We start from the raw sequence: 17210 nt of genomic DNA, 5'->3' as shown, positions 1-17210 counted from the left end.
AATTGAAATTGAAAGCTCTACTCGTTTTGGGTGCCGGTACGGATGGATAGCTCAGAGAGTCTGCTCTTTTTCTATCGATTGGTTGAATGACAGTTGAGTAGTAGTAGTAGCTTGTTCTTGGAAGGATAGCTGTTGAGGAAAGGAGTGGCCTATTTGTACAAAACAATATAACGTTTATATATTATTTATTTTTTACCAACTAGGCTATTTGCAAGTCTATTGTTGAACTATCAAAGTCCCTCCAAAATGATGTGTTAAAAGCTCTGACAGTTTTTGCAGTTTCTGTGTCTTTGAACAAACAAAAATTATAATTTCAAACAGAATAGTTTGTGCATGAATTAGGCTCATTATAGCAGCATATAGGCTGACATTTGCATTCAACAGTTTGGAATGTCTGGAGTTTTAATCATGACTACATTTTTCTATGCTAATTTGGTAATTAGTATTTGTTTCATCTGAAAGGACTGTAGCTGTACCAAGCTTGGGTCTTCTAGTCTTTTAATAAAAAACACAATCTTTGTGTGTGTGTTTGTGTGCCTGTGTTTAAAATGAGATTAGTCCATGGAAGATAAGTCAGAGATAAAATGATGTAGCATGTGTGTGTATCTCTGTGTGTGCGTCTACTGTACCTGTCCTGAGTGCTCTCAGTGGTATGATCCTATGAGCCGTGGTCTGGGAGCTGTTGTGTTCCACCACAGTAAACCGTAGGAAGGCCAGGTCAGCCATGAGTAGGGGGAAGTGAAAGCTCTGGTTCCATATGGGGTTCAGGGGGTTACGGTGGATGGGTTTGGTGCGGAAGTGGCACCCGTCTGCCTGCATGCCCATGATGTCTACCTCGATGTAGGGATTGCCTGCTGTGGTCCCTGGGCATACGTTCTGACCAGAGATGATCTGGAAGGAATGGAAAGAGAGAGAAAGAGACGGAGACCGAGAGAAAGACATCCATAAAAAAATGTTGCATTAGATTAACTGAACAAAAAAGGAAACCAGTTGACAGTGCTGCTTTTGCGGATCACTAGCTACTTGTTGTATACTACTGTTATCATGTGATTGTACACTGAGTGGACCTGCTCTTTCCATGACATGGACCAGGTGAAAGCTATGATCCCTTATTGAAGTCACCTGTTAAATCCACTTCAATCAGTGTAGATGAAGGGGTGGAGACAGGTTAAATAATGATTTTTAAGCCTCGAGACAGTTGAGACATGGATTGTGTATGTATGCTATTAAGAGCGTGAATGGGCAAAACAAAAGATTGAAGTGCTTTTGAACGGCTTATGGTAGTAGATGCCAGACGCAGCAGTTTGAGTGTGACAAGAACTGCAAAGCTGCTGGGTTTTTCACACTCAACAGTTTCCCATGTGTATCAAGAATGGTCCACCGCCCAAAGGACATCCAACCAACTTGACACAACTGTGGGAAGCACTGGAGTCAACATTGCCCAGCATTACAGTTGAAAGTTTGACACCTTGTAGAGTCCATGCCTCGACAAATTGTGGCTGTTTTGATGGCAAAAGGGGTTGCAACTTAATATTAGGAAGGTGTTCCTAATGTTTTGTACGTTCAGTATATGTATAGTGCATTCAGAGAGTATTCAGACCCCTTTACTTTTTCCACATTTTGTTACATTACAGCCTTCTTATAACATTTATTAAATCGTATTTTTCCCCCTCATCAATCTACACACAATAACCCATAACGACAAAGGAAAAACTGAAATATCATATTTACATAAGTATTCAGACCCTTTACTCAGTACTTTGTTGAAGCACCTTTTACAGCCTCGAGTCTTCTTGGGTATGACACTACAAGCTTGGCACATCTGTATTTGGGGAGTTTCTCCCATTCTTCTCTGCAGGTCCTCTCAAGCTCTGTGAGGTTGGATGGGGAGCGTTGCTGCACAGCTATTTTCAGGTCTCTCCAGAGATGTACGATCTGTCTGGGCAACTCAAGATCATTCAGAGACTTGTCCCGAAGCCACTCCTGTGTTGTGTTGGCTGTGTGCTTAGGGTAATTGTGCTGTTGGAAGGTGAACCTTCACCCCAGTCTGAGGCTCTGAATGCTCTGGAGCAGGTTTTCATCCAGGATCTCTCTGTACTTTTCTCTGTTCATCTTTCCCTCGATCCTAACTAGTCTCCCAGTCCCAGCTGCTGAAAAACATCCCCACAGCATGATGCTGCCACCACCATGTTTCACCATAGGGATGGTGCCAGGTTTCCTCCAGACGTGACGCTTGGAATTCAGGTCAAAGAGTTCAATATTGGGTTTCATCAGACCAGAACATGGTCTGAGAGTCTTTAGGTGCCTTTTGGCAAACTCCAAGTTGTCATGTGCCTTTTACTGAGGAGTGGCTTCCATCTGGCCACTCTACCATAAAGGCCTGATTGGTGGAGTGCTGCAGAGATTATTGTCCTTCTGGATGGTTCTCCCATCTCCACAGAGGAACTCTGGAGCTCTGTCAGAGTGACCATCAGGTTCTTGGTCACCTCCCTGACCAAGGCCCTTCTCCCCCGATTTTTCAGTTTGTCCGGGCGGCCAGCTCTAGGAATAGTGTTGGTGCTTCCAAACTTCTTCCATTTAAGAATGATGGAGGCCACTGTCTTCTTGGGAACCTTCAATGCTGCAGAAATATTTTGGTACCCTTCCCCAGATCTGTGCCTCGACCCAATCCTCTCTCGGAGCTCTACGGACAATTCCTTTGACTTCATGGCTTGGTTTTTGCTCTGTGGACCTTATATAGACAAGTGTGTACCTTTCCAAATCGTGTCCAATCAATTGAGTTTGACACAGGTGGACTCCAATCAAGTTGTAAAAACATCTCAAGGATGATCAATGGAAACAGGATGCACCTGAGCTCAATTCGAGTCTCATTGCAAAGGGTCTGAATACTGATGTAAATAAGGTATTTCTGTTTTTTATTTTTAATACATTTGCAAAAATGTCTAAAAAAACGGTTTTCGCTTTTTCATTATGGGATATTGTGTGTAGATTGATGAGGGGGGAAAAAACAATTCAATCAATTTTAGAATAAGGCTGTAACGTAAACAAAATGTGGAAAAAGTCAAGGGTTCTGAACACTTTCTGAATGCACTGTATACATCCAACTATTACTGCTATATACTCACAGTGAGAGTGAACAAGGCGGGGCTCATGCCCTCTGGGTCTCTGTCAAGGGGGCAGAAGTGTCTGTAGAGTGGGCAGCTGGCATCCCACAGGACCGGGGGCTTCAGTACATACCCACAACCCCCGTTAGGCTCAAACATGGCCGCGTTCAGCTGCAGGGGCAGGTCTGTCAGAGAAGGAGAGAGAAATATGGTCACTTTCAGAAAGACTCAAAAAGAGGTTTGTGCTCCAACAACTAGAATTTCAGACAGACGTCATTTTCAAGAAGGATGTTGTCGACTTGTGCTCCATTCAATTGGCTTCCCTGATTCAACTACTGAAATAGTGAATTTGCCAAACCCCTTGTCCCCTTGTACTTTCAACTGAATGCAGACAGCGCCAACTCATTCTGCCAGTAGATCTAACATGGTTTGCTTGAATGAAGCTAGCCAAATGAATTTCCCACTTTAGGCATAATAAAGCAAACTTGACTTAGTTGACGACTCCTAGCGTCTAGCTCACCATCGGTCTGGTAGTTGAGAGCGACCAGCTGTATTCCATGCAGCCAGAAGAGTAGGGGACTGGGGTTGGTGGAGTCAATACGTGTGGCTGCCGGGTAAGTTCGCAGGAGCTGGGCGCTGGTGTGTTGGATCAGTTTCCGGGAGTAGCGGCGACACAGGCGCTTGGCAGCGTTCTCATTGACTGAGGAGACGTGATAGCATTTTGGGGTGCGGATGAGGGAGCTGAGGGAGGCGTTACAGGTGTAGGGAGGGGAGGTGGGTGATTCTTCCCAGTTGGGACGAGGGCCCTCTGATGTTGCTCCTTCAGATTTAGGGGAAAGGGTTATGAGAGACGTGTGTTAGAGGTATGCGTTTGTGTGTGTGTGAGACACACTGACCGCAAAGGGTTTAACTTTCAAGTATATCCAAAAGATGTCTAGCCTGTCTAGGAAATAGTAGCAGACTGCTAGCATTGAGTTAGAACTCTGTCATGGGGCAGAGAAGAGTAGCCTACCTCGTCCTGGGGTGCGCATCACTGTCGATGGTTCCCCTGGAAAACCTTTCCCTGGGGGATTCCCAAAGATGGACCTCCTGCCCTTTCCTCTAGAAGAAAGAACTTCTTTTCTCTCTTTTCTCTCCCTGGGAGTATCAGATGGAGTAGGGGTGGATAGACCTGGGACCCCACACACACAGAAGTCATCCAAATGTGAAAATAGTGAATACCTTTGCAAAGGGGTCTCACAAGTAAGACAAATGCTTCAGAGATATTATATAGGCCTACACCTACAATTATATCAAAAGACTGGAAACGAACCTATTTACAAGGAATTGTATAGTTTGTTTACAGAACGGGATGTACCTGGGAATTTGACAGCTTGACAGTAGATCACCAGATCTGAGAGCTCCTGGGCTATCTGTCGTCCTTCCTTCTTGCTTCGAGGCAGCTTGAATTCTTCCTCCAATTCCTTGCCAAATACCTGTGTGTGTGTGTATGTGTGTGTGTGTAGAAAAATACAAAAGAGACAAAACTATTTCAGACAAATACCAATAATATGTCAAATATGTATTTTTAAATGTTTAACCCCATGTCTCATGCTGTGATTAATCAAACATTAACGTACAAACTGCTTTTTTGTTTCTGGATTTACTGGATCCAACCAAATGTGACGAATGGAGATGGAAGACAAACTCACCTTTCCTTTGTTGTGAGTAACACTCTCACATTTCTTCATCTTCTTGGGGACTTCGTCACTGTGTTCAGTCTGTAACTTCTCCCCCGATGAAGACTTTCCCTCCGGTCTATCCTCCAGGATATTATCTGTATCAACGCAGACATTCCCAGCCAAATACATTATTCTTGCAGTCTAAACAAAAACACACACTCATTCAGTATAATCTAATTTGATGTTTTCAGTGACAAAGAACTATGTAACATTCAAACATTTGGCCAAAAACTATTGCCTTTCAAGCCATCTCTTGTCTTTGACCCACTTGGTAATCAAATTGAGTGTCAGTGGATACTCATTTAGTAGACAAGAATCTTTTGAACCCCCTTGTGCAATGGATACAGTCACAGCCAGTGTACCAGAGCACTGCACAAATCTATTCAGCAACAGGACAACAAGCATGTGGTGGGTTTAGCTCATCTTAAGTGATTCATTTGATTACTTGTATTACCTTCTGGGACATAAGAAGCAGGAGATAAAGTGGGGACGTCAGCTGCAGAGGAAGAGTGAGTAGGGGGGTCACAGGATGAGTAGAAGAATTGGGATAATTAAACGTATGCTGTCTGAGGGTATCATGAGGGTGTTACGACCCAAATGGCTTGACTATAAACTGGCAGACACAGGGATGCTATTGATGGTGTGATCATACCGTCAGATAGTGATTCGTACTCATAGTCATATTCATCCTCATAATCTTCTTCCTCTTCTTCCTCATTGTTGATGGTTGGGAAGGGAGGAGGCATCACACTACTGGCCTGAGCATGCATCTGTGCCAACTGGTGAGCCTGTATCAGGAAGAGTTATTTAGGACAATCTTAGTTCATTCTAATTACGTATCAGGGTACCATCATTTTAGGTACATACAGTACAGCACATGATACAGATAAAGGACTGGATCAGTAACTGTTAAGACAACTTTTGTTTAGTGTTCATTATCAGGGCCTTGCTTTCTGTTTGAGGATGTCCACCGGCGTCTGGTGAGCTTTCAGCTTCTTGTTCTTGAGGAGGATTTTCCCCCTCAGTTGCCATGGTGATGGCAACAGCGGGTCGTCAGAGAAATCACTCTCAAACAGGAACTTTGTCACCAGCTTATCCCCAAACACAGTCTGTTGAAGGACAACACACAAACACATCATCAGAGTATTAATCTGTTTATGGAAGGGAAGACGGATCAATTATGATTGACTTATCAAAGGCAATGTATATGTTCCTGTTCACTAACTCTATACCTAACCTAAACTCTTACCCTAACCTTACCCCCTCTAACCCTAGCCTCACCCCCTCTAACCCTAACCCTAACCCCACCCCCTCTAACCCTAACCTCACCCCCTCTAACCCTAACCTCACCCCCTCTAACCTTAACCCCACCCCCTCTAACCCTAACCCCACCCCCTCTAACCCTAACCTCACCCCCTATAACCCTAACCCTAACCCCACCCCCTCTAACCCTAACCCCACCCCCTCTAACCCTAACTTCATCCACTCTAACCCTAACCCCACCCCCTCTAACCCTAACCTCACCCCCTCTAACCCTAACCCCACCCCACCCCCTCTAACCCTAACCCCACCCCCTCTAACCCTAACCCACCCCCTCTATCCTTAACCCACCCCCTCTATCCTTAACCCAACCCCTCTAACCCTAACCCCACCCCCTCTTAGCCTAACCCCACCCCATCTATCCTAACCCCACCCCACCCCATCTAACCTTAACCCCACCCCCTCTAACCTTAACCCCACCCCCTCTAACCCTAACCCCACCCCCTCTAACCCTAACACCACCCCCTCTAACCCTAACTTTACCCACTCTAACCCTAACCTCACCCCCTCTAACCCTAACCCCACCCCCTCTAACCTTAACCCCACCCCCTCTAACCCTAACCCTAACCCCACCCCCTCTAAACCTAACCTCACCCCCTCTAACCCTAACCCCACCCCTTCTAACCCTAACCTCACCCCCTCTAACCCTAACCTCACCCCCTCTAACCCTATCCTTACCCCCTCTAACCCTAACCTCACCCCCTCTATCCCTAACCTTCATTTTTTTTATCTGCCGCCTGAATATCCACTTTCTTGAGTAAAACACCAACAAGCATGAGAGCCCATTTAACATCTCAACATTTCAACAATGAACTGGACAGGATAGTAAGTAGGCCTACTCACCTTGAAGATGTTGGCCATCTTGCGTTGCTGCGGCAGGGAGCAGTGATTCTCTATGGACAGCATCACAGGCAGGTCAGATGTCACAAAGGCTGATCGGTTCACTGCTTCCACCACATCCTGCAGGAATGGAAGTAGGAACCGGATTACATGTGCGGCAGGTAGCCTAGTGGATAGAGAGGCGAGCCAACAACTGGTGGGTTGCCAGTTTGAACCCCGGTTCTGACAGAAAAAATCTGTCGGGAAGTGAGCAGGCAACACAAAATGTTGCTGCTATCTAATCCTAGATGCTGTTGTGCCCTTCAGCAAGGCACTTATCCCCCCACAATAACAGCCTCCCGGGTGCCCAGTGTGGCACCCTGCACCTCTCCAAAACAGGTCTATGTATGTGTGTGTCTTTCGGAGGGGTTGGGTTATAAGCAAAAGTCAAATTTCGGTTGTAACTTGTGCAATTGACCAATAAAGTGATCTTATCTTTTTGAGTTCAACTCAACTCAAACCTGCTCAAACCAACTCAACTCTGTTCAATTCAACCAAACTGTATTCAACTCAGATCAACTCAACTCAACACACCTTGAAGGGTATGCGGGTAGTGAGGGTGTGTCCATGATAGATGATTGGTATGCCATCGTCTCCATCCCAACAGTCCAGTTCAACACTCCTGCATCCCTGCAGGAGCACCTGAGACAACAAGAAACCAAACAAACAATAATGTAGCGACCTTAGCATCACACCTAGAGACCTCTATGGCTTGGATCAAGAAGGTTTGGATCTCTTGATGTAATTGGATAAGACGCAATGACTCAGGTTCAAGCCCTGGTAGGGCTTCCCTCCAAATTTGCTACAGGAAAGGCTTTTCACTGACAGTTTATCAGCACAACAGCTGTATTGCTGTACACTCAATCGGTTTGAGTAAATAACATTACATACCGAGTGTTCTGATTCTCACCTGGCTGTACAGCTCCACAGATGACTCTCCCTTGAGTTGGTGGGCAGTCAGGTAGGTGTTGTGTGATGTAGCGATGTAGTAGTAAGACAGAGGGTACTGGAGCTCTAATACATTCAGCTGAGACTCCTCCAGTTTGGAAGCAGAGTTGTCCTTGTCCATCAGATACCTTATAGAAGGGGAAAGCAAACCTAGGTTATTTCTGAATTGTGGTTCTTTTTGGCTCAGTTTGTAAGAGCATGGTGCTAGTAATTTCAGGGTCATGGGTTCAATTCCGGCAGGGATCACAAACACATACTAAAAATACTCACCGTGCAAATCCCTCAAAGGACATCCAGCCAATCTGACGCAAACTGGCAGACGGTTCAAATTTCTGGAATACACAACACATGTCTCTTACATTAATTCAGTGGAAGATTGTCTGACAAAAGACAAAGTAGAAAGTATACACACACACACATGCACAGACACCGACAATGACACACACACACACACACACACACACACACACACACACACACACACACACACACACACACACACACACACACACACACACACACACACACACACACACACACACACCTGGATAATTCTTAGGACTTCATCATGCGAGTGGTTCTCTCCCTGACAGTTGACCAGGAAGTCATTGAGGTGCATGATGGTCATGCCCAGAGCTCCCAGCGAGACACTCTCCACGCCTGTACTGTTGGTCACGATGCTGGCTGCAGCTATGGCGTCTGAAATATGCTTCTGATTGTCTGACATGTGTCGCTTGATCCGGATGGAAAGGCCAAGATCCAGGCTGTTACGTGTCAGAAGGTCTAGTATGGAGGAAAATGCAAATCAATATTGATAGACTTGACTTCAAAGCAAATATGAGTAGCTAAGTATATCGGTCGTCCTAGTCAGACGTCCTTTGTCCTCGTCTTGTCGTGTCCCGTGTATATATATATTTACACCTTTCTTCACATATCTTTTATATATTTTCTTTTCAAACTTCAAAACACTCTCCTGCATCCCGCCTCACCAATTTTTTTTTTTTTTTTTTTTTACCTCAAATTTGAAATCCACAATAGAAGCTAGCCAGAAGCTAGCCAGAAGCTAGCCAGTTAGTATTCAGCTAACCACGGTTTGTGGTCATCAGCTATCCTGTAGCTCGAAAAGCTATCGGCAGTTTTGTACAACATGACTCAGACCAGAACATACCGGACCTATTTTTCTCTCCATATCCCCAGATTTCATCCACAAGCTCTGGACATTTACACCTGGATCTCGCAGCTAGCTAGCTGCTATCCGTGTGACTATTGGCTTACGTCGATCCAGGAGCAAACATCAATTATTCCTGAGCTAGCCAGCTGAAGAGTTCCATCAGCCACTCCTGGGCTACAATCACCTATCCGGACCCGTTTTACTGCCGATGCGGAGCCCCACTGGGCCTTCACGACTGGACTACCAACGTTATCTGCCCGAGGGAGTTATCCAACTGCGGCCCGCTAATTGTTAGCTGTCTTATTCGCTGCTCTCTGAATAGGTCTATCGGACAATTGTTCTTGGGTCACTATAACTATATCTATTTTGCCAATTGGATTGATCCCCTCTACCACACGGAACCCCACTAATCTACCGACGGAAATGAACGAGGTGGCTAAAAACAGACCTCCATCCTCTGCTAGCTTGCTACCGATGGCCCGGCTAGCTGTCTGAATCACCGTTACCCCAACCAACCTCACTACTCACTGGACCCTTATGATCACTCGACTAAGCATGCCTCTCCTTAATGTCAATATACCTTGTCCATTGCTGTTCTGGTTGGTGTTTATTGGCTTATTTCACTGTAGAGCCTCTAGCCCTGCTCACTATACCTTATCCAACCTTTCAGTTCCACCACCCACACATGCGATGACATCACCTGGTTTCAATGATGTTTCTAGAGCCAATATCTCTCTCATCATCACTCAATACCTACGTTTACCTCCACTGTATTCACATCCTACCATACCTTTGTCTGTACATTATACCTTGAAGATATTTTATCGGCCCCAGAAACCTCCTTTTACTCTCTGTTCCAGACGTTCTAGACAACCAATTCTCATAGCTTTTAGCCGTACCCTTATCCTACTCCCCCTCTGTTCCTCTGGTGATGTAGAGGTGAATCCAGGCCCTGCAGTGCCTAGCTCCACTCCTATTCCCCAGGCACTCTCTTTTGATGACTTCTGTAACCATAATAGCCCTGGTTTCATGCATGTTAACATTAGAAGCCTCCTCCCTAAGTTTGTTTTATTCACTGCTTTAGCACACTCTGCCAACCCAGATGTTCTAGCCGTGTCTGAATCCTGGCTTAGGAAGACCACCAAAAATTCTGAAATTTTCATCCCTAACTACAACATTTTCAGACAAGATAGAACGGCCAAATTCGGCGGTGTTGCAATCTACTGCAAAGATAGCCTACAGAGTTCTGTCCTTCTATCCAGGTCTGTACCCAAACAATTTGAACTTCTACTTTTAAAAATCCACCTCTGTAAAAACAAGTCTCTCACCGTTGCCGCCTGCTATAGACCAGCCTCTCCCCCCAGTTGTGCTCTGGACACCATATGTGAACTGATTGCCCCCCATCTATCTTTAGAGCTAGTGCTGCTAGGCGACCTAAACTGAAACATGCTTAACACCCCAGCCATCCTACAATCTAAGCTTGATGCCCTCAATCTCACACAAATTATCAATGAACCTACCAGGTACCACCCCAAAGCCGTAAACACGGGCACCCTCATAGATATCATCCTAACCAACTTGCCCTCTAAATACACCTCTGCTGTTTTCAACCAAGATCTCAGCGATCACTGCCTCATTGCCTGCATCCGTAATGGCTCAGCGGTCAAATGACCTCCACTCATTACTGTCAAACGCTCCCTGAAACACTTCAGCGAGCAGGCCTTTCTAATCGACCTGGCCGGGGTATCCTGGAAGGATATTGATCTCATCCCGTCAGTAGAGGATGTCTGGTTATTGTTTTTAAATGCCTTCCTCACCATCTTAAATAAGCATGCTCCATTCAAGAAATTTAGAACGAGGAACAGATATAGCCCTTGGTTCTCTCCAGACCTGACTGCCCTTAACCAACACAAAAACATCCTATTAGTTCTGCATTAACATCGAGCAGTCCCCATGATATGCAACTTTTCAGGGAAGCTAGAAACCAATATACACAGGCAGTTAGAAAAGCCAAGGCTTGCTTTAAAAAAAAAAAAGCTTCCTGCAACAAACTCAAAAAAGTTATGGGACACTGTAAAGTCCATGGAGAATAAGAACACCTCCTCCCAGCTACCCACTGCACTGAGGATAGAAAACACTGTCACCACCGATAAATCCACTATAATTGAGAATTTCAATAACCATTTTTCTACGACTGGCCATGCTTTTCACCTGGCTACCCCTGCCCCGGTCAACAGCAATGCACCCCCCACAGCAACTCGCCCAAGCCTTCCCCATTTCTCCTTCTCCCAAATCCAGTCAGCTGATGTTCTGAAAGAGTTGCAAAATCTGGACCCCTACAAATCAGCCGGGCTAGATCATTTGGACCCTTTCGTTCTAAAATTATCTGCCGAAATTGTTGCCACCCCTATTACTAGCCCGTTCAACCTCTCCTTCGTGTCGTCTGAGATTCCCAAAGATTGGAAAGCAGCTGCGGTCATCCCCCTCTTCAAAGGAGGGGCACTCTTGACCCAAACTGCTACAGACCTATATCTATCCTACCCTGCCTTTCTAAGGTCTTCGAATGCCAAGTCAACAAACAGATTACCGACCATTTAGAATCCCACCATACCTTCTCCGCTATGCAATCTGGTTTTAGAGCTGGTCATGGGTGCACCTCAGCCACGCTCAAGGTCCTAAATTATATCTTAACCGCCATTGATAAGAAACAATACTGTGCAGCCGTATTCATTGACCTGGCCAAGGCTTTCGACTCTGTCAATCACCACATCCTCATCGGCAGACTCGATAGCCTTGGTTTCTCAAATGATTGCCTCGCCTGGTTCACCAACTACTTCTCTGATAGAGTTCAGTGTGTCAAATCGGAGGGCCTGTTGTCCATGCCTCTGGCAGTCTCTATGGGGGTGCCACAGGGTTCAATTCTTGGACCGACTCTCGTCTCTGTATACATCAATGATGTCGCTCTTGCTGCTGGTGAGTCTCTGATCCACCTCTACGCAGACGACACCATTCTGTATACTCCTGGCCCTTCTTTGGACACTGTGTTAACAACCCTCCAGGCGAGCTTCAATGCCATACAACTCTCCTTCCGTGGCCTCCAAATGCTCTTAAATATAAGTAAAACTAAATGCATGCTCTTCAACTGATCGCTGCCTGCACCTGCCCGCCTGTCCAACATCACTACTCTGGACGGTTCTGACTTAGAATATGTGGATAACTACAAATACCTAGGTGTCTGGTTAGACTATAAACTCTCCCTCCAGACTCACATCAAACATCTCCAATCCAAAGTTAAATCTAGAATTGGCTTCCTATTTCGCAACAAACCCTCCTTCACTCATGCTGCCAAACATACCCTTGTAAAACTGACCATCCTACCGAGTCATTTACAAAATAGCCTCCAATACCCTACTCAATAAATTGGATGCAGTCTATCACAGTGCCATCCGTTTTGTCACCAAAGCCCCATATACTACCCACCACTGCGACCTGTACGCTCTCGTTGGCTGGCCCTCGCTTCATGCTCGTCACCAAACCCACTGGCTCCAGGTCATCTACAAGACCCTGCTAGGTAAAGTCCCCCCTTATCTCAGCTCGCTGGTCACCATAGCAGCACCCACCTGTAGCACGTGCTCCAACAGGTATATCTCTCTGGCCACCCCCAAAACCAATTCTTCCTTTGGCCGCCTCTCCTTCCAGTTCTCTGCTGGCAATGACTGGAACGAACTACAAACATCTCTGAAACTGGAAACACTTATCTCCCTCACTAGCTTTAAGCACCAGCTGTCAGAGCAGCTCACAGATTACTGCACCTGTACATAGCCCATCCATAATTTAGCCCAAACAACTACCTCTCCTCCTACTGTATTTATTTATTTATTTTTGCTCCTTTGCACCTCATTATTTCGATCTCTACCTTGCACATTCTTCCACTGCAAATCTACCATTCCAGTGTTTTACTTGCTATATTGTATTTACTTCGCCATTTACTTCGTCATGGCCTTTTTTTTTTGCCTTTACCTCCCTTATCTCACCTCATTTGCTCAAATTGTATATAGACTTATTATTCTACAGTATTATTGACTGTATGTTTGTTTAACTCCATGTGTAACTCTGTGTTGTTGTATGTGTCGAACTGCTTTGCTTTATCAACTTGCCTACCTGGTTAAATAAAGGTTAAATAAAAAAATATGTTAGGGCACTTAAGGGCTTTTCACACTGCACATTTTCTGAGCTTCCTGTGAGTTTGTAGTTTGAAGATTATTACTTCTAGCCTGCTGTTATTTCTAGCCCTTTTCCAGATCTGTTTTTCTCACCAATGCCAGTGGTCCGTAGCAAGCCAAGCATTACTATACAACACATACAGATCTGGGACCAGGCTACATTACTCCTATATATAATCTAAATGGAATTGACCCCAACTGGGCAGGTAACTCACCCAGGTCTGGCTGCAGTTCTGTGACTGTGTCGTCGATGCTGAGGTGAGTGTAGAGAGGAGCAGGCTCAGAGGCAGACTGACCACAGGGCACAGCATGGGCATCAAACACATCTTTCAGGTCCTTACGACTCCGGATACTACTCACCAACATGGGAACAAAATATGTAGGCCCCAATTCACTCAATTGTAGGTCATGCTAGTGAGCAAATCAAACACACTACTGAAAGCCCTATCTGGAATGCCACAATCTGCCATTGATTAAATACTGGGAAAGGAATGTACATTTTATCAACAGTTAATTTATTACAATTTACAGCATAGATAGATTCATGTTGAGGTAAAGCAGATTACCTGAAGGACTTAAAGAGCTCAATAAACTCAGTAAAGCTCATGGTGCCATCTGATACCATGAGGTTCTGGAAGCTCTTTGATTGGCTCTTACCCCGGCTAGGTAGTGTCTGATTGGGCCTATTACTGAAGCGAGAAGCCAATAGAAATACACATTAAAAGAGATGTTGTGTGTACCGAATTCCAGCACAAACATCCTCACACACAAATGAATGAAACATTAAGCATATACACACTCACACACTTAAGCAATAAGGCATGAGGGGGTGTGATATATGGCCAATATATCACACCTAAGGGCTGTTCTTATCCACGGCGCAACGTGGAGTGCCTGGATACAGCCCTTAGCCGTGGTATATTGGCCATATACCACAAACCCCAGAGGTGCCTTATTGCTATTATAAACTGGTTACAAATGTAATTAGAGCAGTAAAAATAAATGTTTTGTCATACCCGGGGTATATACCACGGCTGTCAGCCAATCAGCATTCAGGGCTCAAACCACTCAGTTTATAATGAAGAATATACCCCACTTTGTAGCATATTACCCCGGTTGAGCCTTCTGATTGGAGGCTGAGGATGAGGAGGAGATGGAGGAGGAAGATGTGCTAATGACCATGGATCTACTGCTGGAGGGGGAGAGAGGCCCTGGGAAACCATAGGAGCTGTTGTCATCTTGGTCTTGGTCCATGTTGTCTGTTGGGTCCGGTGCACTCCGTACTAAGATATCCCAACCACTCTTCACCTTATGTGACACCATCTCATCATCTGTGGCATCCCCACTGTCCCCCTATCACCATAAACACACACACACACACAGACACAAACAATTTAGTTATTTTATTGAAACTGACTCAACATGCTCTTCCAACCCAGCACCAGGAATCTGTGCAGGAGTTCTCTAATCTCTACTGAAAATATGTTTTCTCACCCTAGTCACAGCCTTCTTTTTCTTTTTATTAGAGCTACCAGTCTTCTGATTGGAGGTTACAGTGAGATGGCTGCTCTTCTGAGCTCCAGACTTCTCCATGCTACCAGCACCCACACTCCATCTCCTGCCTCCAAACAGCTCGATGGCCTGGGCTAGTGTCGGACCCTCGTACCTGCCATCCTCCTAGAAGACAGAGAAATACTGTTGAAGTTCTCGAGTCCAGGACTCACTCATGTCATGATTTTCATGACTGGTGACACCATTAGTGTCACATGTAGTGACTCTGACTCAGACTGGAACACTATGGAATTGGGACTTAACTCTGACCTGAGGTTTAGTAACTTGACTCCATCACTACATCACAGTCCCTCACCTGATAGAGGTTGATGTACTTCCTACGGAGCCACTGCAGCCTTTGATCAGGGAACCTCCTCATCCTCCTGTGAGCAGCTAACAGGGCCTGCAGCCCAGAATACACCATCCTAGCTGTGTTTCTGGGGGCCACAAAGTGTAATAACCTATTGTCTGTTGTATGGAGCCCATAGAGCAGAGTCACCCCACACTCCTCCAGGCTCAACCCACATGAGAGCTTGTTCTGCAGGCATACCACCTGAATGTCAGCCCCTGGATGGCCCATGAAGACAGCTTTAGCCACGGAGAGATCCAGGAATCCATCCGCCAGGCCTTTCAGTATGGACTGCCCGCAGTACTGAGGCCTGCAGTGGGGGAGGGTCTGACCACCAGCCCCTGACCCGGTGGGGCTCCGAAGCTTGGATGAGTCAGGGACAGAGCTAGAACCAGGGAGGCCCCCACCGCCACTGTGGAGCTTGGCCCAGGTGAGGACACAATTGTCAGGTTGGAGTCTGAGCAGGCAGCGGGCGGTGAGGTGGGAGTCCTGATCGTAATGGATCACAGTAGCGCCCTGCTGGAGGAAGTGCTGCACGTGGGGGTGGAGGGTAAGGATGTACCAGGGTATGAGCTCCGTACCATGGGCAAAGGCCTTCTGAGTCCTCTCACCACTACCCTGGAGGTCTGGGTCTTTGCCCTGTGATAGGTCAGATGGGTCACCCGCAGAGTCGGAGAGATCGCCCACGGTGAACCTGACCAATTGCGGAGAAGAGGGTTTTCAGGAGAGGAAAATCACCCCCAAAAAACATTCAAATTAATGCAGATTATATACAATTAGACACCAACACAAATATTTCTAAAGATGCAAAATGCTAAACAAATGATAATGCATTGACAATTAAAATTAACACAATTAAATATTGAAATGAGGAGCCAACTTCACCTAGCTTGTATCAGATAGCAGATCAACTTATCGTATGGTGTTGTGGTAACAATGTTTCCACATTTTATTGACATTCTTTAGCACAATCTAAACCAAAATTAAGCACAATCCACTAAAAAGTTAGGTGCTTCCATTGTGAACACTTACTGGTTGCGGTAGCCGTCCATGAAGGAGTTTTTACGTGAACCAGGGATGCTCCCATCACCAGCCCCTCCGGACTCCTCCCCATCCTCAGACTCCATACTGCGGTTGCAGCTACGGATGGTCTGTAGGATGTTATTGACAGTTCCTTCCTTCTCTTGTTGGTTGAGCCCATCTGGCCCCGCCCGTTGCAAGAAGTTGTCCTGTCCGTTGTAGTCAGAGAGAAACTATGGAAAGAAGCCATGGTGGTGTTTAAGATGGGAACAATTACTAAAGTATATTCATGATGAGTCGGGTTATGTGAAGATTCACTTTTGGCCTAAAGGGATGGACGTTGTTAAGAAAAAGGTCTAGAACTCACTAAGAACTTAATTGGTCCACCCACACGCAAACAGTTGTGAAGAAGGCATGACAGCGCCTCTTCCCCCTCAGGAGGTTGAGAAGATTTGGCATGGGCCCTCAAATGCTCAAAAGGTTCTACAGCTGCACCATCGAGACTATCTTGATTGGCTGCATCACTGCTTGGTATGGAAACTGCACAGCCCTTGATTACATGGTGCTACAGCTAGTGGTGTGGACAGCCCAGTACATCTCTGGGGCCCAGCTCCCTGGACCTCTATATCAGGCGGTGTGAAAGGAAATTGTTAAAGACTCCAGCCACCAAAGCCATAGACTGTTCTCTCTGCTTCCGCACGGCAAGCGGTACCAGAGCAACAAGTCTGACACCAACAGTCTCCTGAACAGCTTCTATTCCCAAGTCATAACACTACTAAATAGCTAACAAAATGGCTACACCTACTAGCTGCATTGAGCCTTCCATTTTGTTTTTATTTTCCAACTGACTATGCACACTGGCACACTCACTATATCCACACTCTACACACCACTCACTCACACATACACACACTGACAATCCAA

General features: G+C 45.8%; 1 protein-coding gene across 1 annotated transcript in view; it reads right to left on the bottom strand.

Moving 5' to 3' along the window:
- Positions 1–17210, bottom strand: part of LOC109898888 (1-phosphatidylinositol 4,5-bisphosphate phosphodiesterase epsilon-1-like) — a 43117-nt gene that overhangs the window by 5433 nt on the left and 20474 nt on the right. Inside the window, exons 6-24 of the mRNA XM_031835555.1 lie at positions 16299–16519; positions 15234–15960; positions 14861–15043; positions 14478–14719; positions 13933–14055; positions 13582–13718; positions 8517–8755; positions 8243–8304; positions 7935–8100; positions 7559–7666; positions 6989–7105; positions 5776–5934; positions 5478–5613; positions 4796–4920; positions 4462–4579; positions 4117–4275; positions 3625–3924; positions 3126–3289; positions 630–891 (exon numbers count right to left, since the gene is read on the bottom strand). Of these exons, the coding sequence (XP_031691415.1) occupies positions 630–891; positions 3126–3289; positions 3625–3924; positions 4117–4275; positions 4462–4579; positions 4796–4920; positions 5478–5613; positions 5776–5934; positions 6989–7105; positions 7559–7666; positions 7935–8100; positions 8243–8304; positions 8517–8755; positions 13582–13718; positions 13933–14055; positions 14478–14719; positions 14861–15043; positions 15234–15960; positions 16299–16519 (3748 nt within the window). The remainder of the gene's footprint in view (positions 1–629; positions 892–3125; positions 3290–3624; positions 3925–4116; positions 4276–4461; positions 4580–4795; positions 4921–5477; positions 5614–5775; positions 5935–6988; positions 7106–7558; positions 7667–7934; positions 8101–8242; positions 8305–8516; positions 8756–13581; positions 13719–13932; positions 14056–14477; positions 14720–14860; positions 15044–15233; positions 15961–16298; positions 16520–17210) is intronic.

This window comes from Oncorhynchus kisutch, linkage group LG11, assembly GCF_002021735.2.
Source record: "Oncorhynchus kisutch isolate 150728-3 linkage group LG11, Okis_V2, whole genome shotgun sequence".
Classification (NCBI taxonomy): Eukaryota; Metazoa; Chordata; class Actinopteri; order Salmoniformes; family Salmonidae; genus Oncorhynchus; species Oncorhynchus kisutch.
This window is presented reverse-complemented; position numbering and strand designations above follow the sequence as displayed.